The 24,372-nt window shown below is 48.9% G+C and overlaps 1 protein-coding gene across 4 annotated transcripts in view; it reads left to right on the top strand.

Annotated features, from left to right (window-relative positions):
• The window catches only part of LOC135056685 (carbohydrate sulfotransferase 15-like), a 113,148-nt gene extending 89,562 nt beyond the window's left edge, over positions 1 to 23,586 (top strand). For all 4 annotated transcript variants that reach the window (XM_063962144.1, XM_063962141.1, XM_063962143.1 and 1 more), the window contains 3 exons: positions 2,256 to 2,412; positions 12,038 to 12,185; positions 22,982 to 23,586. In XM_063962144.1, the coding sequence (XP_063818214.1) occupies positions 2,256 to 2,412; positions 12,038 to 12,185; positions 22,982 to 23,169 (493 nt within the window). In that variant the 3' untranslated portion in view covers positions 23,170 to 23,586. The remainder of the gene's footprint in view (positions 1 to 2,255; positions 2,413 to 12,037; positions 12,186 to 22,981) is intronic.
• Positions 23,587 to 24,372: the final 786 nt, after the last annotated feature.

Raw genomic sequence — 24,372 nt, 5'->3', positions numbered from 1 at the left:
TGTGTATATGAAGGGGTTAATCTATGGTTAGCTCTTATTAACCGTGGCCACTAGCTTTCTCATGCACCCCTGTGTGGACTTTATTATCCTGAACCTGTCTCAGCTGTTTTTTAGCAATCATCTTTGAGCCAGTGCAATAGGTGACTAGTGTGCCTTTAAAAGCCATAAAGTCTGTGGCAGGTACACATTACATCTAGCAGGCAGATGATGCAGCAGTGTGGTAGTCAGGTTTTAAGACTCTGTGATAGTGTAGGACCTGTATGAAGGTGGGGTACCTTGAATCGGTATACAGGCTTCCGTGCATTGGCCAATCCACCAACTAAACCCCCATCATTTATTTATTGAATTGTTGAGGATAAGTGAGTTTACTTTGGTGAGTGCTGGGTTCTCTGTTTGTATTTATTAGAGTGATGTGGTCATGGGCTACATGCACCCCGCCCTGTGAGTGGTAAGTACAGCTGTGTACCCCGCTTCTGTGGTGGAGAGTGCAGTGTTACATGCACCCCACCCTGTGAGTGGTAAGTGCATAGCTGTGCCCCGCTTCTGGTGCGGTGAGTGCTGTGGTTTTTACTCTGTGTGTATATGAAGGGGTTAATCTATGGTTAGCTCTTATTAACCGTGGCCACTAGCTTTCTCATGCACCCCTGTGTGGACTTTATTATCCTGAACCTGTCTCAGCTGTTTTTTAGCAATCATCTTTGAGCCAGTGCAATAGGTGACTAGTGTGCCTTTAAAAGCCATAAAGTCTGTGGCAGGTACACATTACATCTAGCAGGCAGATGATGCAGCAGTGTGGTAGTCAGGTTTTAAGACTCTGTGATAGTGTAGGACCTGTATGAAGGTGGGGTACCTTGAATCGGTATACAGGCTTCCGTGCATTGGCCAATCCACCAACTAAACCCCCATCATTTATTTATTGAATTGTTGAGGATAAGTGAGTTTACTTTGGTGAGTGCTGGGTTCTCTGTTTGTATATATATATATATATATATGCCCCACAGTGCCAGATACACATATGCCCCACAGTGCCAGATACACATATGCCCCACAGTGCCAGGTACACATATGCCCCACGGTGCCAGGTACACATATGCCCCATGGTGCCAGATACACATATGCCCCACGGTGCCAGGTACACATATGCCCCACAGTGCCAGGTACATATATGCCCCCATTGCCAGATACACATGTCCCGACAGTGCCAGATATGCACCCAGTGCCAGATACAGATGTACCGACAGTGCCAGATACATATGTGCCCCCAGTGCCAGATACACATGTCCGCACTGTGCTTCTTCCCCCCCAAGTGCTTCTCACCGCACTGCTGCTGTTTGTGAGGGCAGGGAGGAGAGCGCAGCATGCATCTCTCTTGACCCTCAGTCTCCGGTGGTGGTGTTTATCTTCAGTTAGGTGCCGGTCCGTGAGCCAATCAAAGCTCACGGTCCGGCAGCCAATCAGGAGCCTTAGCTGCCGGTCCGCAAGCTTTGATTGGCTCATGGGCCGGCGCCGTTAGAGACACTAAGAAGTGTGTCAGGCAGCGGGAACCGGGAGCTGACCGAGCTGCATGCAGAGCTTGAAAGAGCTGCATGCAGCTCAAGAGCCGCGAGTTGTCCACCGCTGGTATAGAGGATACATTTCATCGCTAGCGGGGGTGAGTTCTGGTTTGCTGCAAGTCACCATTATCAGTGAGTTCTGTTCAGAACACAGTTTAAGACCTGGAGGGGGGCGGGAATGGGCGTCGACCCCATTTTGTGGACATTGACACTCCATTTAGGGGCGTGGTCCAGACAACGGAAGTGTATCCAGACCGATGGAGGGGTGCGCCGCGGGTAGCTGCGTGACATCACACGCAGCCGCTGCAACCCTTAACATGGTGGGTAGCCGTCTACTGTCAGAGGGCCACTTGAAACATGTGAAAGCATCGCCGCCGTATGATGCTTTCGCGTGTGTGCGGGGGGGTCAGGATCCGACATGCGGGCGGACTTGCCCTGTGCTGGGTGTCCCCCCCGCATGTAAGAGAAATTGATCGTAGGTGTGCGTTTTCTTGCACTTCTACGATCAAGTCTGAATTTGGCGCTATGTGCGTGCCAACACATTCTGAGCACACGCAGTGCAAATAGACGTGTAGATGTGCTCTGCAAACTGAATGAGATTGAATGTTTGGTGTGGAAATACAGCGGTCAGGGAGTGGATTATGGTTTTTGTTTGCTATGTAATGTACTGCTTACTGTGATTGCTGTGCTTTCTCCTCGCAGGTTGTATTCAGATTATCTGTACTTTGTGATTGCAAACAAGTCGGTCGAAGACTTTAACGACAAAGTGAACGAGTCGCTGCAGATGTTTGAGAGCTGCCTGCAGGGTTCCTCCCTCCGATCCTGCGCTTACAACACTACCTTTGCAAACACACTTCCGGTACGTGCAGCCCCTGGGGATTCAGCATGTGCAGAGCCAGGCAAGCATTACACCTGTTCTGATCAGTACCTGGAGATGGTGGCATATGGTTTGGCTGTAGGGATTTAATGAGATGTACTTCATAAGCCCTCTGTTACTTACTCCCAACACAATTTAATATTCCCAGAGATGGTCCTTGCATCAGGAATCTCCAAATGGTGAATTGCAATCTAAAAAAACAACCATTATTTACTCTACCCTTTATTCTGCAGATCTGACTGCAATTCTGCTGTCAATAGTAGATCACTATGATCTAATAATAATATCACTATGAACTGTGCAGGCTTTGTTTCATTAATGTGGTTAAAAAGAAAAGGTGGAGGATCCATCTTACATCGATAACCAGGCCTGGGCCTCTGAGCCTCGTCTGAGCCTATTTTCCAGTAACCAGCACTAGGCTGAACCAGCTGGGAGGTGGCACTATAGCAGGGGGACACACATTCAGGAGGGGTGGTATTTAGGTTGCCGGCTGTTGGGATCCCGGCGCACAGTATACCAGCGCCGGAATCCCGACACCCAGCATTCCGACACCTTTTCTCCCTCTTGGGGGTCCACAAGCTCCCTGGAGGGAGAATAGATAGCGTGCCCGCAAGGGGCTCATTTGCGCTCGCCCAGCTGTCGGTATGCCGACGGTCAGGATTCCGGCGCTGGTATGTTGTCCGCCGGGAGCCCGGCCACTGGCATACCATACTACACCCATTGAGGAGACTTCCTGCTATAATTTCAGCATACTTACCTACTTTCCCAGAATGGCTCTCCCAGCACCCCGGAAGAGAGGGCAAGTCTCCCGGCCAGCCGCCACCTGCCCACACCTCCCCCTCAGCTGCACACAGTGTCCGGCAGATGGGGCACAGATGACGTGATTCGCGGTGAATCGCTTTGTCGTGGCCTGCCCCCTGCCTCACAATGTCTGTAATAGCGGCATTGTGTAGCTGGGGGTGACTCCGCGATGATGCAATTTTACGGACACGCCCCCGATCAGCCCCTATCTAGCATCACTCCCCCTCCATCATGCCCACAATAAGGCGGGCCACGCCCCCCGCCATGCCAAATAGCGGAAAGTATGAATTGCAGCTAGACCCAAACTGGTCAGCTCAGAGCTGGAATCCCTTGGGAAGTGGGGACCTAGTGCTGCTTATGGGTTAATAGAGAGGCACCTCCTCCCCCTCCCCCCCCCCCCCCCCTTCCTAATTTATAATACTGCTGATTGAATTGGGAGGGTGTGGGGCCCACACTGCATTTTTTAAGCTTATTAATAAAAAATAAAGCCTGATTTTTCAAAATATTTATAAAATAGGTAAAAATCACATAATTCGTTCCTCTTTTGTTCCTACAAATTTATTAACATCAATAACATTAATTTCCATTGAATTTTGACCACAATATTGTTCACCAACATAGGCCAAAGGCTATCTGGCTATACTGAGCACAGAGCAGCGGCACAAACACACGGCAGTTTATTTCTGTTTAAAAATGTTTAGCAATTTAGTAATGTATTAGCAACAGCCAATGAAATCAGTTCGCAAATACTTTCAATAGAAAACAAGACAACACAGAAACTTGCTTAGAATCGGGTGTGGAATATCTTTGCTCTAAAGTAATAGTTGTTAGCAACAGCAAACAAAAAAACACTAAACCATGTGTAAAATGGCAACAGCAGATGTGGATGTCCCCTACACATGTGCACCTGCCCCCAACATATACCTATTCTCAGTGCCCAATCTCTCCTTGGGGCAGAGGTGCTTTAAGAGAGGATGGGGCCAGTGTGCAGTCTCCGATTGGGCCCCCTATCCTCCGGCCATGCAGTAAATTCTGGTATTGTGCCAGAGTCTGCTGCAACATTTTCCAAGTGATATTTGCTTCTCTGCAGCCAACACCGGGCCCTCCCTGGATCCAGGGGCCCGTAGGCACCACACACCTTGCACCCATTATATGCCAGTGCATTGGGGCCCTGGGCCACTGATGACTGTGCTCCTCACAATTTCCCCAACCATGAATGTATATAATTCCTGATGATACAGAGTCGTACACAGCTCGATCGCATTCCCCATTTGCGACTGACGGAGTGTCACAGGGTGGTAACAGGACATTCGTGGTAGGCTCAGTTTATCAAGAGAATGTCAACTAAATTGTGGAATATCCAGAGTTGTGTATGAGCCCAAGTACGCCTGTTCTTAGTATGCAGGGCACCCACCGTGCTCATTTTGCCTGTGCGACAGCCTAACCCAATGCCCCAAAATATCCACGAGACCACCCAAGTAGCAGAACACTTTGAATATGGAGATATGTGCTGGGGGGGAGGATGAAGTGTAACAATCTCTATACAGAATACAGGGCCATAACTAGGGGGGGGCCTAAGGGGGCATGTGCCCCGGGTGCAGGATTTGAGGGGGCGCCAAGGAGTTACAGAGGAGCAGGATTTTTTTGTTTAGTTTTTTTACCGGCAGTGCTGTGCTGCTCCAGTGAGACAGCAGACAGCTCCCAGGGCAATGTATCTGACTCACCTGTCTGCCCGCAGCTAACTCCGACGCTGTGCGGGTGAGCTCCAGTACCTGGGATCTCTCCCATGTTGGCTACTGTCTTAAACTCTTCTTTGCCATGCAGTGCTGCGACTAGCATGCGGTGCACCGTACAAGCTACTATAGAAGCGCACTGTGCTCCCAGTTAGCAGTATCAACCTACGCTTTGCCTCCCAGATGGGGGAATTTGGTGTAGCTTATAGGGGGGTGTAGTGCAGTGATGTTGTTTACCATATAGGGTGGGGTGGGCAAAATACGGCCCGCGGGCCGGATGCGGCCCGCAAACCGATCCTGCCCGGCCCACTGCCTCCCACCAGCGAGCAATGACAAGCGGCCCGACCGGCTGAGCTGCTTGTCATTGCTCTGCGCTGCAGTATCTCCAAGCTGCCAGCGGCGCCTCTCTCCCCTGCTGCTCCTGCTGCTGCGTTGTAGCAGCCTCCTCCAGAGTCCCCAGTGACAACGGCTGTGTTCAGCCGAGAAGGGGGCGGGGCTACACGGGATGTCAGGGGGCGGAGCTACACGGGACAAGAGCCGGACTGCTACAGATCCATCCTTCCTGCCACTGCCAGCAGGATCAGTAAGTTAATGGGAAAAGTGAAAGAAAGTGTGTGTGTGTGATAGTCTGCATATGTTTGTGTGTGCGGGCAGTGGCGTCAGACTGTTTTTAGGTTTGGGGGAGAGATCTTTAGGTCTCGCTGTACCAACCCCTCCCGTGTTCTGTCACCATGTCACCCCCATGTTCTGTCACTATGTCACCCCCCCCCGTGTTCTGTCACTGTGTCACCCCCCCGTGTTCTGTCACTGTCACCCCCACCGTGTTCTATCACCCCCCCTCCCAGTGTTCTTTCACTGTGTCACACCCCCCGTGTTCTGTCACCGTGTCACACATCCGTGTTCTGTCACTGTCACCCCCACCGTGTTCTGTCACTGTGTCACACCCCCCGTGTTCTGTCACTGTCACCCCCCTCCCCGTGTTCTGTCACCGTGTCACCCCCACCATGTTCTGTCACTGTCACCACCCCCTCCCCGTGTTGTGTCACACCCCCCATGGGCAGTGGCGTCAGACTGTTTTTAGGTTTGGGGGAGAGATCTTTAGCTCTCGCTGTACCAACCCCTCCCGTGTTCTGTCACCATGTCACCCCCATGTTCTGTCACTATGTCACCCCCCCCGTGTTCTGTCACTGTGTCACCCCCCCCGTGTTCTGTCACTGTCACCCCCCCGTGTTCTGTCACCGTGTCACCCCCACCGTGTTCTGTCACTGCCACCCCCCCGTGTTCTGTCACCGTGTCACCCCCACCGTGTTCTGTCACTGTGTCACACCCCCCGTATTCTGTCACTATGTCACACCCCCCGTGTTCTGTCACTGTGTCACACCCCCGTGTTCTGTCACTGTGTCACCTCCACGTGTTCTGTCGCTGTCAACCCCACCATGTTCTGTCACCATGTCACCCCCCCCGTGTTCTGTCACTGTCACCCCCACCGTGTTCTGTCACCCCCCCTCCCCGTGTTCTTTCACTGTGTCACACCCCCTGTGTTCTGTCACCGTGTCACACATCCGTGTTCTGTCACTGTCACCCCCACCGTGTTCTGTCACTGTGTCACACCCCCCGTGTTCTGTCACTGTCACCCCCCTCCCCTTGTTCTGTCACAGTGTCACCCCCACCATGTTCTGTCACCCCCCCTCCCCGTGTTCTTTCACTGTGTCACCCCCCCCCGTGTTCTGTCACCGTGTCACACATCCGTGTTCTGTCACTGTCACCCACCCCTCCCCGTGTTCTGTCACTGTGTCACCCCCACCGTTTTCTGTCACTGTGTCACACACCCGTGTTCTGTCACTGTCACCCCCCCTCCCCGTGTTCTGTCACTGTGTCACCCCCACCGTGTGCTGTCACCGTGTCACACACCCGTGTTCTGTCACTGTCAGCCACCCCCCCCCCCCCCCCCCCCCTCGACATGAGGATATTTTTTTTTTTTTGGTGTTGTTTTCTTCGTAGAGTGACCAGGATCCCAAATTAGTGCACCGCTTCGCTCGCCATGCTTCGGGCATGGTGCCTTCGCTCCGCTACCGCTTCGCTCTGCACAGATTACCGTTCCAATCGTAGTCCACGTGGATCGTTAAGTATGAAAAAATTCAAAAAAAGAAAAAATATGTGAAAAACTCATGTCGACCTTTAGCCCTGTCGACCTAGCACATGTCGACCTAGAAACCCTGTCGACCTTCCATCCATGTCGACCTAGTGACTGTCGACCTATAGTGGTCGACCTAAACATTGTCGACCTAGAAACTGTCGATCTTCAGACCGGATCCCGTAGCATATAAGGTGATGTAGTGTAGTGATGTAGTGTAGCATATAGGGTATGTAGTGCAGTGCATAGGGGCATGTAGTGTAGTCAGGCCTGTCGCTACCCACTCAGCAAGGTCCTGCAAAGCAGGGAGGCGCAGGGTCAGAGAGGCGCTCTCCCCGCTCTGCGACCTTGCTCTGATGTGCGCTGTTGATGCCGGCTGCCAGCGCCTGTCACTCTGACAGACATCAGCAGCGGCGCCAGCAGCATAAACAGCGGCTCCCCTCTCCCTGCCTCCTCACTGATGGAGCCGCCCAGCGCTGTGAAGGGGCCCGCAGCCAGCAGCAGTGTAGTGAGTCACACTGACTCATTACACGCTGCCGCCACTGAGCTACAAGTTCTAACAGTGAAAGGCTCACTGGCGCAGTGAGAGGGTGATCAGTCACATCACCCTTCATCTCTGCACCGCACTGCTGCTGCAGCTCTCAGCTTCCTGTTCTCTGTGTGTGTTGGCCCTCCACTGCATGCTGGGACATACAGGGGAGGGAGGAGAGGGAGTCACGGCAACAGTGTGTTAGTACAGATTACAGAAGAGTGAGGAGACGTCAGTGCACTCAGCCCCTGCAGTGAGGAACCTTACTGGAGCCAGAGCCAGGAGGTGCACCAGTGTGAAAGTGTGGAAAAAGAAAACACATGTAAAGTAAAGAGTGTGTGTTTAGCTATGGGTGTGTGTGTTTCTGTATATACTGTATATGTATTTTCCTATGTCTGTTTAGGTGTGTGTGTGTGTGTGTTTAGCTATGTGTGTGTTTTTCTGTGTATACTGTATATGTATTTTGCTATGTGTTTAGCTGTATGTATGTGTTTGTGTGTGTGTTTTCAGTGGGTGTGTCTGTGTATATGTGTTTTGCTGTGTGTGTGTTTTACTATGTATGTGTATATCCATATCTACAGATGTAGCCACACTCATCCATCTCGTGATGCGTACGCATCGCGGCATAGATAGCGCCACTAGTGTGCCCATGTCTATGAAGCGCGCATGTGTACTTCTATGGAGTGAACGGAGGCTGCGAATAGCCGCAGCACGGCGTTAACTGCTGCTTGCCATGATGCGTATGCCGGTTCCTACACATTGCTGCAACAATGAGGCTGGCCACATCTCCTATCTATCTATCTATCTATCTATCTATCTATCTATCTATCTATCTATCTATCTATCTATCTATCTATCTATCTATCTATCTATCTATCTATCTATCTATATCATTCCCGGTAGTAAATGTTGACGTGTGCATCTCTCTACTGTGTGGCGTATCGTGTATAAGGCTCTCTACTGTGTGGCGTACCGTTTATTAAGATCTTTACTGTGTGGCGTACGGTGTATGAGGCTCTCTACTGTGTGGCGCAACGTGTATAAGGCTCTCAACTGTGTGGCGTACCGTGTATAAGCTTCTGTACTGTGTGGCGTACCATGTATAAGCTTCTGTACTGTGTGGCGTACCGTGTATAAGCCTCTCAACTGTGTGGCGTACCGTGTATAAGGCTCTCAACTGTGTGGCGTACCGTGTATAAGGCTCTCAACTGTGTGGCGTACCGTGTATAAGCTTCTGTACTGTGTGGCGTACCGTGTATAAGCTTCTGTACTGTGTGGCGTACCGTGTATAAGCTTCTGTACTGTGTGGCGTACCATGTATAAGGCTCTCAACTGTGTGGCGTAACGTGTATAAGCTTCTCTGCTATAGGGGGTATTCAATTATGTGCCACATTGGACCATGGGTATTCAATTGCGTGCATTTTGAGCCTGATTTTGAATCCCTTTTCGCCCATGAATTTCCCCCCTTTTTTTTTTTTCGAATCGGCATGGGCGAAAACGCCCCCAAATTCGACAAAACTCGTAGATCATCTTCAAATTCGCAGATTCACGTGGTTTTTGCCAGTGCCGGACTTTTCAACAAGTCGAAAAATCGGCACAGGCATTGAATAGGGCGAATCTAATTTGTCCTAAAAACGGACGATAAATTGCCGATTTTTCGACTGGTCGAAAAATCTGGCAATAATTGAATGCCCCCCTATGTGTTGTAACATGTATAATCTTCTCTATTGTGTGGCGTACCCTGTATAAGGCTCTAAACTGTGGCGCAACATATATAAGGCTTTCTACTGTGTGGCGTACCATGTATAAGCTTCTCTACTGTCTGGCGTACCCTGTATAAGGCTCTCTACTGTATGGTGCAACGTGTATAAGGCTCTCTACTGTGTGGCATACGGTGTATAAGGCTCTCTGCTGTGTGGTGTAACGTGAATTAGGAGTACTATTGTGTGGCGACACTCCTTGTTAGTGAGACAAACCATATTTTGGGGGATGCCATTTCCCTATTTTTAATATGGGATGGGGCTCAATGCATATTGTTGCACCTGGGCCCACTATTCTCTAGTTCCGCCACTGCGCTTGTCTGCCCAGGAAGACCACCGCACGTGTCCCTGCCCTCACCCTCTCTGTAACTTCCCCTCAACGTCCCTGTCCTCACCCTCCCTGTAACTCCCCCTCAGCATCCCTGCACTCACCCTCCTTGTAACTCTCCCCTCAGCGTCCCTGCCCTCACCCTCCCTGTAACTCTCCCTCAGCATCCCTGCCCTCACCCTCTCTCTAACCCCCCCTCAGCGTCCCTGCCCTCACCCGCCCTGTAACTTCCTGTCAGTGCCCATGCCTACACTCTCCCTGTAACTCCCCGTCAGCATTCCTGCCCTCACCCTCCCTGTAACCACCCTTCAGCGTCCCTGCCCTCACCCTCCCTGTAACCACCCTTCAGCGTCCCTGCCCTCACCCTCCCTGTAACCACCCTTCAGCGTCCCTGCCCTCACCCTCCCTGTAACTCCCTGTCACTGCCCCTGCCTTCACTCTCCCTGTGAATCCCCCTCTTTTGTGACGCACACTGACTCTTTATGAGTTAAGGGAGGGAGGGCACAATTTTATAGTTTGCAGGAGGGCGCCGAACACCAAGGCACCGGCCCTGAGTCTAGTGATGTAGTTCAGCATGTAGGGGATGTAGTATGGTGATGTAGTGCAGTGGATAGAGGAATGTAGTGCAGTGATAAAGTGTTATGATATAGTGCAATGTATGGGGGGACACAGAGGAGCATGTAGTTGAACACGCTGGCAGGGCATGTGACGCATAGGGCATTTGAGGCACAAACATAGTAACATAGTATCTGAGGTTGAAAAAAGACAATTGTCCATCGAGTTCAACCTATTTGTGGTCTCCTATGCATGATGATTTGACTAAAATTTCTGACTGATGCTGCTGTCAGCCGTTGCATTTTATCCCTATTTATAGTAACTATAATGCATGACTATGCACCATACCCCTGGATATCCTTATCCATTAGGAATTTATCTAACCCATTCTTAAAGGTGTTGACAGATTCCGCCATTACAACTCCCTCAGGGAGGGAATTCCAAACACGTATTGTCCTTACCGTAAAAAAGCCTTTACGCCGTATTGTGCGGAATCTCCTCTCCTCTAACCTGAGCGAGTGTCCACGAGTCCTCTGTGTTGATCTAACCAAAAACAGGTCCCGCGCAAGCTCTGTGTATTGTCCCCTTATATATTTGTAGAGGTTGATCATATCCCCTCTTAGTCTCCGCTTTTCCAATGTAAACATGCCTAGTCTTTCAAGCCTTTCCTTGTATTCCATCGTCTCCATCGTGTCCAGTAGTATCCCCTTTTTTCAAAATGTTTGCTAATCTGAATATTTTAGTCTGATATGTATTTTTTGTGTGAGGGGGGGGGGCTCCAAATTACTGCCTTGCCCCGGGTGACTAAAATCCTAGTTTCGGCACTGCAGAATATAACCCATTGGATAGTCATGGTGAGAACACTGTCTTAGGGGGCTTTTAGGTCCTATTCCCATTCATCAACATCCACGTTGGGCATATCCTGATCTATCCATAGTGACAGCTTATGAACCCTAGGTCAGATAATTAGAATACTGCCACAATAATTGTCACTTGTGTGTAGTTCTGCTATGGAGTGGGAGGTTTTGATAAACCGCCCCTTAGTAAATCTACCCCTTGATCTGGGTAATGACTGCCCCTCCTGATTGCATGAAACCGGCACATTTTTTAATCCGGACCATTATTTAGCTGAAACCAGTCATTAATGTTGCCAGTTCCTTGTTGGTAGGAGGCACAGTTTTAGGAGTATAGTATATCCCTTGCTCTTATTAGTGGGCTGTTGTATACAGGGGCCTATGCATCTATTGCATATTGGGGGTCATTCCGACTCATTCGCATGCAGCGTTTCTTCGCTGCGGTGCAAACGGGTCAGGACTGTGGCTGCACAGCACCTGCAATGCGCACGCGCGCCGCCGGCGCAGAAAGTGATTGCAGCAGCGATCGCTAGAAGATTGGTGGCGGGGAGGCATTCCGTTTTCCAGGCGTGGTGAGGTGAACGCAGGCGTGTCCAGCCGTTTGGAGGGCGGATGTCTGATGTCAATCCCGGGACCTTCGTCGCTGGATCCGTCACACAGGGTAAGTAACTCTTACCCTGGTCTTGTTTTGCTGCACAAGCGAACGCAGCCCTGCTATGCTAAAATACACTCCCACATAGGTGGCGTCAAATTGATCGCACGAGCAGCAAAAAGTTGCTACATGCGATCAACTCGGAATGACCCCCATTATTGGTAGAATTTGTAGAGTACATTTTGTAAGTGTGTGTATGTATAATATTAATAATACTTTGTATATGTAATAATGCATGCACCACACATCCTGTGTCCTCAGGTGCGGCTACAAGTCGGCCTTTATGTGGTCTATTTGTGGGACTGGCTGTCCGTGTTTCACCTGGATCAGTTTCTCATTCTCCGACTGGAAGATCATGCCGCTAATATCTCACAAAGCATGAGGCTGGTGTACACGTTCCTCGGTCTGGGTATGTGCAGAGCTTGTTTTGGGCAACAAAATCTCCACATTCATGTGAAACCAGGTTACAGGGACTTTCTAAGGACTTTTTGTATTCATCTAAAGTAATCCTATAGGGGGGGATCTATAAAAAGCTTCATGTTATAGAATTTGACGTAATACGATGGTGCTAGTAACTCTGCTTGCAGAATTGTAAAATACTAATAGTAAAAATAGGACTCACAGTGGGCAATTTAATTGCACGCAATGTTCAGCTGTACGGCTTGGGTCTGATGTGCCAGCGTTTGGGATGCCGGCAGTCAAAATACTGATCGGGGCAGCTTGATGTTGAGAATCCCGAACAGTAGAAGGGAAGTATACTTACCTTTCACCAGTGCCCGCATGATACTCCCTTTCTGCAGCCTAAACCTAACCCCCCCATCCTCCGCGACTTAACCCTATCCCTCCCCCTGCAGCTTAAACCTACCCCCCCTCCCCCCCCCCCCCCTCCGCGACTTAACCCTATCCCTCCCCCTGCAGCTTAAACCTAACCTCCCCTCGCGGTTTACCTCTCTGGTGGCCCAGCAAACAGTCATTCAGGACCCCAGTGGTCAGGATTCCGGTGCTAAGTGGAGAAAGGGAATCAGAGTACTTAGGGTGTTCCCTGTTTGTAGGGACTGTATATCCCAAATATGTTTTCGTGTAGAGGGACTTTTTGGGATCCGGTCTGAAGATCGACAGTGTCTAGGTCAACAATGTTTAGGTCGACCACTATAGGTCGACAGTCACTAGGTCGACATGGATGGAAGGTCGACGGGGTTTCTAGGTCGACATGTGCTAGGTCGACAGGTCTAAAGGTCGACATGAGTTTTTCACATTTTCTCTGACGTCCTAGTGGATGCTGGGGACTCCGTAAGGACCATGGGGAATAGCGGCTCCGCAGGAGACTGGGCACAAAAGTAAAGCTTTAGAACTACCTGGTGTGCACTGGCTCCTCCCCCTATGACCCTCCTCCAAGCCTCAGTTAGATTTTTGTGCCCGAACGAGAAGGGTGCACACTAGGTGGCTCTCCTGAGCTGCTTAGTGAAAAGTTTAGTTTTAGGTTTTTTATGTTCAGTGAGACCTGCTGGCAACAGGCTCACTGCATCGAGGGACTAAGGGGAGAAGAAGCGAACTCACCTGCGTGCAGAGTGGATTGGGCTTCTTAGGCTACTGGACATTAGCTCCAGAGGGACCGATCACAGGCCCAGCCATGGATAGGTCCCAGAGCCGCGCCGCCGGCCCCCTTACAGAGCCAGAAGACAGAAGAGGTCCGGAAAATCGGCGGCAGAAGACGTCCTCTCTTCAACAAGGTAGCGCACAGCACTGCAGCTGTGCGCCATAGCTCTCAGCACACTTCACACTCCGGTCACTGAGGGTGCAGGGCGCTGGGGGGGGGGGCGCCCTGAGACGCAATAAAAACACCTTGGATGGCAAAAAAAAAATGCATCACATATAGCTCCTGGTCTATATGGATGAATTTAACCCCTGCCAGAATACACAGAAAAACGGGAGATAAGGCCGCCGAGAAGGGGGCGGAGCCTATCTCCTCAGCACACTGGCGCCATTTTCCCTCACAGCTCCGTTGGAGGGAAGCTCCCTGGCTCTCCCCTGCAGTCACTACACTACAGAAAGGGTTAAAAAAGAGAGGGGGGCACGAATTACGCGCAGTATTAAAAATACAGCAGCTATAAGGGGAAAAACACTTATATAAGGTTATCCCTGTATATATATAGCGCTCTGGTGTGTGCTGGCAAACTCTCCCTCTGTCTCCCCAAAGGGCTAGTGGGGTCCTGTCCTCTATCAGAGCATTCCCTGTGTGTGTGCTGTGTGTCGGTACGTTTGTGTCGACATGTATGAGGAGAAAAATGATGTGGAGACGGAGCAGATTGCCTGTAATAGTGATGTCACCCCCTAGGGGGTCGACACCTGAGTGGATGAACTGTTGGAAGGAATTACGTGACAGTGTCAGCTCTGTATAAAAGACAGGGGTTGACATGAGACAGCCGGCTACTCAGCTTGTGCCTGTCCAGACGTCTCATAGGCCGTCAGGGGCTCTAAAGCGCCCGTTACCTCAGATGGCAGATATAGACGCCGACACGGATACTGACTCCAGTGTCGACGGTGAAGAGACAAATGTGACTTCCAGTAGGGCCACACGTTACATGATTGAGGTAATGAAAAATGTTTTACACATTTCTGATAATACGAGTACCACCAAAAAGGGGTATTATGTTCGGTGAGGAAAAACTACCGTATATACTCGAGTATAAGTCGACCCGAATATAAGCCGAGGCACCTAATTTTACCACAAAAAACTGGGAAAAATTACTGACTCTAGTATAAGCCTAGGGTGGGAAATGCACGGTGCCAGGGGTTTTCATGCTCACGGTGTCATGCTCGTTGCCAGGGATTTCATGCTGTAGGTGTTATGCTTGTTGCCAGGGGGTAATGTTTGTTTCTAGGGTTGTGCCCCCAGTGCCACATATACTCCCAGTGACAGATATCTCCCCACAGTGCCAGATAAAAACATGCCCCCGTTGCTTTGCCCCCAGTAGTTATGCCCCTTCTTTGCCCCCAGTAGTTGTGCCCCCTCTTTCATTGCCCCCAGTAGTTATGCCCTCTCTTTCATTGCCCCCAGTAGTTATGCCCTCTCTTTCATTGCCCATAGTAGTTATGACCCCTCTTTCTTTGCCCCAGTAGTTGTGGTGCCCCCTTTCTTTGCCCCCAGTAGTTGTTGTGCCCCCTTTCTTTGCCCCCTGTTACTGTGCCCCCGTTGCAGCTTACAAACACACACTAAAACAATACTTACCACTGCCCCGCTCCTGCTTCCCGACCGCTTCTTCTGCTGCTGCGCTGCTCCGCTCCGTCTGTCCACCCGCTCCGTCTGGCCGCCGCTCCATCTGTCCACCCGCCGCTCCGTCTGGCCGCCGCTCCATCTGTCCACCTGCTCCGTCTGGTCGCCGCTCCGTCTGGCCGCCCGCGCCGGCGCCCGCTTCCCGGCACCCGATCATCTCTATGGGAGAGACGTCATGACGTCTCTCCCATAGCAACGCCGCACAGACACTAGAGGTCAATAATGACCTCTAGTGTCTGTCCCTGGAGCCGGCTGCAGCGGACGCCCACACAGCCCACGGCGTCTGCTGCAGCCGTTGACTCGAGTATAAGCCGAGGGGGGCTTTTTCAGCATAGAAAAATGTGCTGAAAAAGTCGGCTTATACTCGAGTATATACGGTACCTGTAGTTTTCCTGAATCTGAGAAATTAAATGAGGTGTGTGATGATGCGTGGGTTTCCCCCGATAACAACTGATAATTGCTAAAATGTTATTGGCATTATATCCTTTCCCGCCAGAGGTTAGGGTGCGTTGGGAAACACCCCCTAGGGTGGATAAAGCGCTCACACGCTTGTAAGAACAAGGGCTCTACCCTCTCCTGAGATGGCCGCCCTTAAGGATCCTGCTGATAGAAAGCAGGAGGGTATCCTAAAATGTATTGACACACATACTGGTGTTATACTGCGACCAGCAATCGCCTCAGCCTGGATGTGCAGTGCTGGGTTGGCGTGGTCGGATTCCCTGACTGAAAATATTGATACCCTAGATAGGGACGGTATATTATTGCCTATAGAGCATTTAAAAGATGCATTTCTATATATGCGTGATGCACAGCGGAATATTTGCCGACTGGCATCAAGTCTAAGTGCGTTGTCCATTTCTGCCAGTAGAGGGTTATGGACACGACAGTGGTCAGGTGATGCGGATTCCAAACGGCATTTGGAAGTATTGCCTTATTAAGGGGAGGAGTTATTTGGGGTCGGTCTTTCAGACCTGGTGGCCACGGCAACAGCTGGGAAATCCACGTTGTACCCCAGGTCGCCTCTCAACATAAGAAGACGCCGTATTATCAGGCGCAGTCTTTTCGTGGGCAAGCGGGCAAAAGGTTCCTCATTTCTGCCCCGTGACAGAGGGAGAGGAAAAAGGCTGCAGAAATCAGCCAGTTCCCAGGAACAGAAGCCCTCTCCCGCCTCTGCCAAGCCCTCAGTATGACGCTGGGGCTTTACAAGCAGAATCAGGTACGGTGGGGGCCCGTCTCAATGAATTTCAGCGCGCAGTGGGCTCACTCGCAAGTAGACCCCTGAATCCTTCAGGTGATATCTCAGGGGTACAAATTGGAATTCGAGACGTCTCCCCCTCGCCGTTTCCTAAAGTCGGCTTTACCGATGTCTCCTTCTGACTGGGAGGCAGTTTTGGAAGCCATTCACAAGCTGTATTCCCAGCAGGTGATAATCAAGGTACCCCTCCTGCAACAGGGAACGGGGTATTATTCCACACTGTTGTGGTACCGAAGCCGGACAGCTCGGTGAGACCGATTCTAAATCTAAAATCTTGAACACTTACATACGGAGCTTCAAATTCAAGATTGAGTCACTCAGAGCAGTGATTGCGAACCTGGAAGAAGGGGACTACATGATGTCTCGGGACATCAAGGATGCTTACCTTCATGTCCCAATTTACCCTTCTCACCAAGGGTACCTCAGGTTTATGGTACAGAACTGTCACTATCAGTTTCAGACGCTGCCGTATGGATGGTCCACGGCACCCCGGGTCTTTACCAAGGTAATGGCCGAAATGATGATACTCCTTCGAAGGAAGGGAATTTTAGTTATCCCTTACTTGGACGATTCCCTGATAAGGGTAAGATCCAGGGAACAGTTGGAGGTCGGTGTAGCACTATCTCAGGTAGTGTTGCGGCAGCACGATTGGATTCTCAATATTCCAAAATCGCAGCTGATTCCGACGACTCGTCTTCTGTTCCTAGGGATGATCCTGGACACAGTCCAGAAAAAGGTGTTTCTCCCGGAGGAGAAAGTCAGGGAGTTATCCGAGCTAGTCGGGAACCTCCTATAACCGAGCCAAGTCTCAGTACATCAATGAAATGGTTCTGGGAAAAATGGTGGCTTCCTACGAAGCAATCCCATTCGGCAGATTCCACGCAAGAACTTTCCAGTGGGACCTGCTGGACAAATGGTCCGGGTCGCATCTTCAGATGCATCAGCGGATAACCCTGTCACCAAGCACAAGGGTGTCTCTCCTGTGGTGGTTGCAGAGTGCTCATCTTCTAGAGGGCCGCACATTCAGGACTGGGTCCTGGTGACCACGGACATAAATATCCTGAAGCTAAGGGCCATTTACAATGCTCTAAGCTCAGCAAGACCTCTGCTTCAAGGTCACCCGGAGTTGATCCATTCGGACAACATCACGGCAGTCACCCACGTAAACAGACAGGGTGACACAAGAAGCAGGAGGGCAATGGCAGAAGCTGCAAGGATTCTTCGCTGGGCGGAAAATCATGTGATAGCACTGTCAGCAGTATTCATTCCGGGAGTGGACAACTGGGAAGCAGACTTCCTCAGCAGACACGACCTCCACCCGGGAGAGTGGGGACTTCACCCAGAAGTCTTCCACATGTTTATAAAACTCGACAAGTATTGCGCCAGGTAAAGGGACCCTCAGGCAATAGCTGTAGACGCTCTGGTAACACAGTGGGTGTACCAGTCAGTGTATGTGTTCCCTCCTCTGCCTCTCATACCCAAGGTACTGAGAATTATAAGATGGAGAGGAGTAAGCACTATATTCGTGGCTCCGGATTGGCCAAGAAGGACTTGGTAACCGGAACTTCAAGAGATGCTCACGGAGGATCCGTGGCCTCTACCTCTAAGAAGGGACCTGCTCCAGCAAGGACCCTGTCTGTTCCAAGACTTACCGCGGCTGCGTTTGACGGCATGGCGGTTGAACGCCGGATCCTGAAGGAGAAAGGCATTCCGGATGAAGTCATTCCTATCCTGATCAAAGCCAGGAAAGATATAACCGCAAAACATTATCACCGCATTTGGCGAAAATATGTTGCGTGGTGCGAGGCCAGTAAGGCCCCGACGGAGGAATTTTCAACTAGGTCGATTCCTACATTTCCTGCAAACAGGAGTGTCTATGGGCCTGAAATGGGGGTCCATTAAGGTTCAAATTTCGGCCCTGTCAATTTTCTTCCAAAAAGAACTAGCTTCAGTCCCTGAAGTTCAGACGTTTGTGAAAGGGGTACTGTATATACAGCCTCCTTTTGTGCCTCCAGTGGCACCTTGGGATCTAAATGTAGTTTTTGGGTTCCAAAAGTCACGTTGGTTTGAACCACTTAAATATGTGGAGTTAAAATATCTCACATGGAAAGTGGTCATGCTGTTGGCCCTGGCCTGGGCCAGGTGCGTGTCAGAATTGGCGGCTTTATCCTGTAAAAGCCCTCATCTGATTTTCCATTCGGACAGGGCGGAATTGAGGACTTGTCCTCAGTTTCTCCCTAAGGTGGTTTTCAGCGTTTCACCTGAATCAACCTATTGTGGTGCCTGCGGCTACTAGGGACTTGGAGGACTCCAAGTTGCTAGACGTTGTCAGAGCCCTGGAAATATAGGTTTCCAGGACGGCTGGAGTCAGAAAATCTGACTCGTTGTTTATTCTGTATGCACCCAACAAGCTGGGTGCTCCTGCTTCTAAGCAGACTATTGCTCGTTGGATTTGTAGTACAATTCAGCTTGCACATTCTGTGGCAGGCCTGCCACAGCCAAAATCTGTAAAAGCCCATTCCACAAGGAAGGTGGGCTCATCTTGGGCGGCTGCCCGAGGGGTCTCGGCTTTACAACTTTGCCGAGCAGCTACTTGGTCAGGAGCAAATACGTTTGTAAAATTCTACAAATTTGATACCCTGGCTGAGGAGGACCTGGAGTTCTCTCATTTGGTGCTGCAGAGTCATCCGCACTCTCCCGCCCGTTTGGGAGCTTTGGTATAATCCCCATGGTCCTTACGGAGTCCCCAGCATCCACTAGGACGTCAGAGAAAATAAGAATTTACTTACCGATAATTCTATTTCTCGTAGTCCGTAGTGGACGCTGGGCGCCCATCCCAAGTGCGGATTGTCTGCAATACTGGTACATAGTTATTGTTACCAAAAAATCGGGTTATTGCTGTAGTGAGCCATCTTTTCTAGAGGCTCCTCTGTTATCATGCTGTTAACTGGGTTTAGATCACAAGTTATATGGTGTGATTGGTGTGGCTGGTATGAGTCTTACCCGGGATTCAAAATCCTTCCTTATTGTGTACGCTCATCCGGGCACAGTATCCTAACTGAGGCTTGGAGGAGGGTCATAGGGGGAGAAGCCAGTGCACACCAGGTAGTTCTAAAGCTTTACTTTTGTGCCCAGTCTCCTGCGGAGCCGCTATTCCCCATGGTCCTTACGGAGTCCCCAGCATCCACTACGGACTACGAGAAATAGAATTATCGGTAAGTAAATTCTTATTTTTTTCTTTTTTTGAATTTTTTCATACTTAACGATCCACGTGGACTACGATTGGAATGGTAAAGTGTGCCGAGCGAAGCGGTAGCGGAGCGAAGGCACCATGCCCGAAGCATGGCGAGCCATGCGAGGGGACGCGGTGCACTAATTTGGTATCCCAGTCACTCTACGAAGAAAACGATACAAAAAAAAAAAAAAATCCTCATGTCGACCTTTAGACCTGTCGACCTAGCACATGTCGACCTAGAAACCCTGTCGACCTTCCATCCATGTCGACCTAGTGACTGTCGACCTATAGTGGTCGACCTAGACATTGTCGACCTAGACACTGTCGATTTGATGAACCACACCCGGACTTTTTATAGTTACTCAGGGCGTGCTGGTGATTTAGAGTCACGCAAATAAATCTTATAACTCCCAACATTCCCTTGGCATGAAAGTGTGATCTCTTGCCGAAGGCGTGCACCACAGATAAGGGGGTAGAGCCTTGCAGTCAAGGGGCAGGGCCTCAATGTGAAAGGTGGGGCCTCGTGTCAAACCCCCGTATACTTCAGTATGGGGGCGTGCCCAGTACTCTTTGAGATGCTGGACAGCCCCCAGGCGCTCCCTGCTCTTTGATTAGATGCTGCGCACATCACATGGCATCTATTCCATTCATACGTTGCTGTGCTATGCAGATCAGCGGTGACAGTGCTCACACCTAACTTCCTCACACCATGGGAGGGACAGCAGGACTGTCCCAATTAAACAGGGCAGCTGGGAGATATGAAATCGGTATGTATCTAGAAAAGTGAAGGTATTGTTGGATCATATTCTGACCAAAATAGTTAAACTTGCAATCTATCTTCCCTGTTCCTCATATGTGCAAGTCCTACACTGACATCAGCTTCACACAGCACTGACGTACAGTACAATCTTACACTCACCTCTCAGATAAGGAATGTAATAAATGAATGGTTTCCAATAGTCTTTAATAGGCTGGACGGACAGCAGCTAAGACAATATTAAGCAATATACTGTATGAAAACAAAATAGAAAATAAAGAAGCTGCACTTCGTTAATCCCAATGTCCAAGGTGCCAGCTTATAAATGTTTTATATCTCTATATGATATTCTTATCCTGCAAATAACATGTTCACTAGGTCGACATGGAAAAATGTCGACATGAGTTTTTCACATTTTTCTTCTTAATTTTTTGTACTTTTTCATACTTTACGATCCACGTGGACATGACCGGGAATAGTAACCTGTGCCGAGCGCAGTGGCAACGGAGCCAGGCATCTTGCCCGAAGCCACGGTGCACCAATTGGAGTTCCCTTACGAAGAAAACGACACCAAAAAGTTTTAAAAAAAAACTCATGTCGACCTTTTTCCATGTCAACCTAGTACACATCAAACTAATGACCATGTCGGAAAAAACTACCTAGGTAGATTGGCGCTGACAGGTGTTGTAGATCCTCAAGCTGCTGAATAAAAAGGGCTAGTTAGACCCTTAAATGGAACAGAAAAGGTAAAGACATTCAGCGCTAGGAACTAATTGAATGTATATTAGAAAATTTATTAAGAACATACATCATCAATTTCATACATAATTAATATATACTGTTGCAACAGGTATTTAAAAAATATTGAAAATATGTGGTAAAAGAACCCACAATAAAAAATATAGGGCCAAAAAACAACACTGCTAATTAGTGTAAAAATCTTGAAATGCTGGGCATATTTCGAGGTATATAATGAGAAAAGGTCTTGACCTTGAAAAAGCTGCGCTAGCAGTGAAACGCGTTGGTGATAAGACTGGGACCTTTATACTACATGATTTGCCTGCTATCCGAAAATTGGGAACGGTGATCCTTAAAGGACAATTTCTGGGAAGATAAACACATCAGGACCTTGCCACGGTCCAATTCCCCCATCAGTACCAGCACGGGACATATCCAAACAAGTGAGAGGATCTCCTTTTCTACGGAGTGCTAACCGACTGGAGGACTCACTACAGTGAACTGGTAACACCGTACAACAAAACCATTTTCCCTAGGATAAGGCTTCTCATTATATACCTCGAAATATACCCAGCATTTCAAGATTTTTACACTAATTAGCAGTGTTGTTTTTTGGCCCTATATTTTTTATTGTGGGTTCTTTTACCACATATTTTCAATATTTTTTAAATACCTGTTGCAACAGTATATATTAATTATGTATGAAATTGATGATGTATGTTCTTAATAAATTTTCTAATATACATTCAATTAGTTCCTAGCGCTGAATGTCTTTACCTTTAATGACCATGTCGGCCTAGTGACCATGTCCACCTAATGCATGGTGACCAATAGTGGTCGACCTAATGACTGTCGACCTAATGACCCATACCCCGGACAGGGCTGCTGTAGTAAAATCAGGATATCATCCTACACTACCGACGCGACAATGTTATATAGAAAAGCACAATTCAAGCAGTGTAAAACAAATAAAAAAAATGTAAAAACTGCATCAAAGATTGGAGAGAGATAAAGTGGACAGAGATAAAGTATCAGCCAATCAGCTCCTAACTGCCGTGTTACAGGCTGGGTTTTAAAAATGACAGATGCTGATTGGTCTCCACTTTATTTCTCTCCACTTTATCTCTCTCCAATGTTTGATACATCTTGCCCTGAGTATCTAGAAAACAACCTTTATGTGAAACATTTCATATCTACACTTAGGAGAGCTAGACTTTGGTTGGTGGAATGGGTTGGGTTTGGGTGACTGGCGGTTGGGGTGGGGGGCGAGTGCAACGAAGCACCTTGTGATGTCGTGGACACCCAGAAGTGGGAATAGTCCCTATTGGTCGGCATGCCGACCGACGGGCTATTCAGCGTTCGGGTTCATAGCGTCGGTAATGTGACCGGCGGTCACATAACCGCATCCCGGTGGAACATGGTAGGACTTCGAAAATAAAATATGACAACAGGAAGGGTACCGACAGGTCCATCTAAGGGGGATATCCAGTTATCCCCAGTAAAACATCGGGTCCGAAAAATGGCCATTTTTCAGACTTTTTTCTGATGTTTCACTGATTATTATTTTTTTCATACGCTATCCAGATGGATCGCCTGTAAAAAAACAAACAAATTCTCCTGAAAACACAGGTTCAATGAAACCTGTGTGTTTTCGTGTGAAACAGCCCCGTTTTGCTGTTTCTGGGGATTCTGCTTCGCCTGCCGGAGGCAAGTGAAACAAAAGCCCAGATAAGCCGCCGCATACCGCGGCTTATCGGGGCTAATTAGCTAGCCCCCGGCGGGACAATTTACCGGGGATAATTGAATATCCCCCTAAATCTGCCCTGTGTCTTTGTTCTGTTCTGAATAAAACCTGTTCTACTCTATGACTCTCCACCACCACTGACTAACTTGCAAGGCTGTAACACTGCAGGTTACCCTAATACGTGCTGTCCTTATACTTGCAGGGCCATTGAGTGATGAACAGGCGGCCTCCATAACGCACAAACAAGCTTCCAACAGCCGTCGCCCAGAAGACTGCAGCCTTGGACCTATGCTTCCTCACACCAGACAGCTCCTGTTGGATTTCTACAGACTCTACAACCAGAAGTTGTCTCAGGTGCTTGCGAACAATGCTTATTTGTGGGAAACGTAATAAAAAAGGATTATCTAAATAAATATATATTTTTACCACTGCTGCATGATCAACTGCATATAAAGGTTTCGCTCTGACATCTAGTGGCTGATGTGGAAGTTGCATGCATCAGGCAGAAGCACGACTTACACGCCCTCTTTGGACCAAACTATGGAACTGCAGTTTGATGTGACGTCTGTTCTAATGCAGCACTGGATTACTTTGCAGATGTGTTATTCCTTTAATGGAATCTAATATACTTTTTATGACTATATGGACCACAGCCAAGAAAACTGACCAAGCGTCACAAAGCCAAAAACAAATAAAATTTGTCAGAATGAGCAAGCCTTCGTGGTGGGAGAAAGAGGATTCTTAACGCACAGAAAATTATTTTTGTTCTCAAGCTGCACAGAAGATTAAATTAATATTTAATTTGGATGTTTTTGTATTTTTAAAATTGGTTGCAAGGTATGTCTACATTAGACAGCATACTGTAGGTGTATTTTATCAGTGATCATCCATCCTGAAAGATCCCGGGTAACACTATTGATTGTATCTGAGTTCCTGCAGGGGACCTGGGTGACACATTACATCAGAATGATCAAATTAGGGGCCTGATTCAGAGATGTATGCAATCCCGATATTTTTGTCGTTGAGAATTGTCGGTAGTCTGCATATGGAGTCAAAGTCTCACTGTGCATGGTCTTATGATGGCGGTCGCAGAGATGATTTATTTGCAAAGTGATCGACTGTCAGACACCATTTCTGGGAGGTAACGGGGGATTAGCTGCTAAAATGCAGGCGTGTCACAACCATTTTGGTTGCGTGTTACTGCTTCTGACTGTGATCATGTATGACGTTACAACGGCTCTGGCATCTTACTTCCTGCATCCATGCTGCACCACTATTGGGGTTCTCAAAACTGTGGTCATCGGCTGATATGGTGGGTGCTGCGCCTTTGTATGCAGGCGCTGGGATTTACAAAGCCGCTGGTGGGAGTTTCAATAAAAATCCAGATGGCAGAGACAAATTGGCAGCTGCAAATGCATTACCGTACATCTCTGGATCAGGCCCTAAAAGCCGAAGAGTAAATTGTTGCATTTAAAAAAAAAAAAAAGTATATATTTTTATAACAAAGGATACACTTGTAGCATAAACCCGTGGCCACGTTATTAGGTACATCAGCTTGATAATGCAAATATCTATTCAGCTAGTCACGTGGAA

This window comes from Pseudophryne corroboree, chromosome 3, assembly GCF_028390025.1.
Source record: "Pseudophryne corroboree isolate aPseCor3 chromosome 3, aPseCor3.hap2, whole genome shotgun sequence".
NCBI lineage: Eukaryota > Metazoa > Chordata > Amphibia > Anura > Myobatrachidae > Pseudophryne > Pseudophryne corroboree.
Note: the sequence above shows the minus strand (reverse complement) of the source record. Positions and strands in the feature narration are given on the sequence as shown.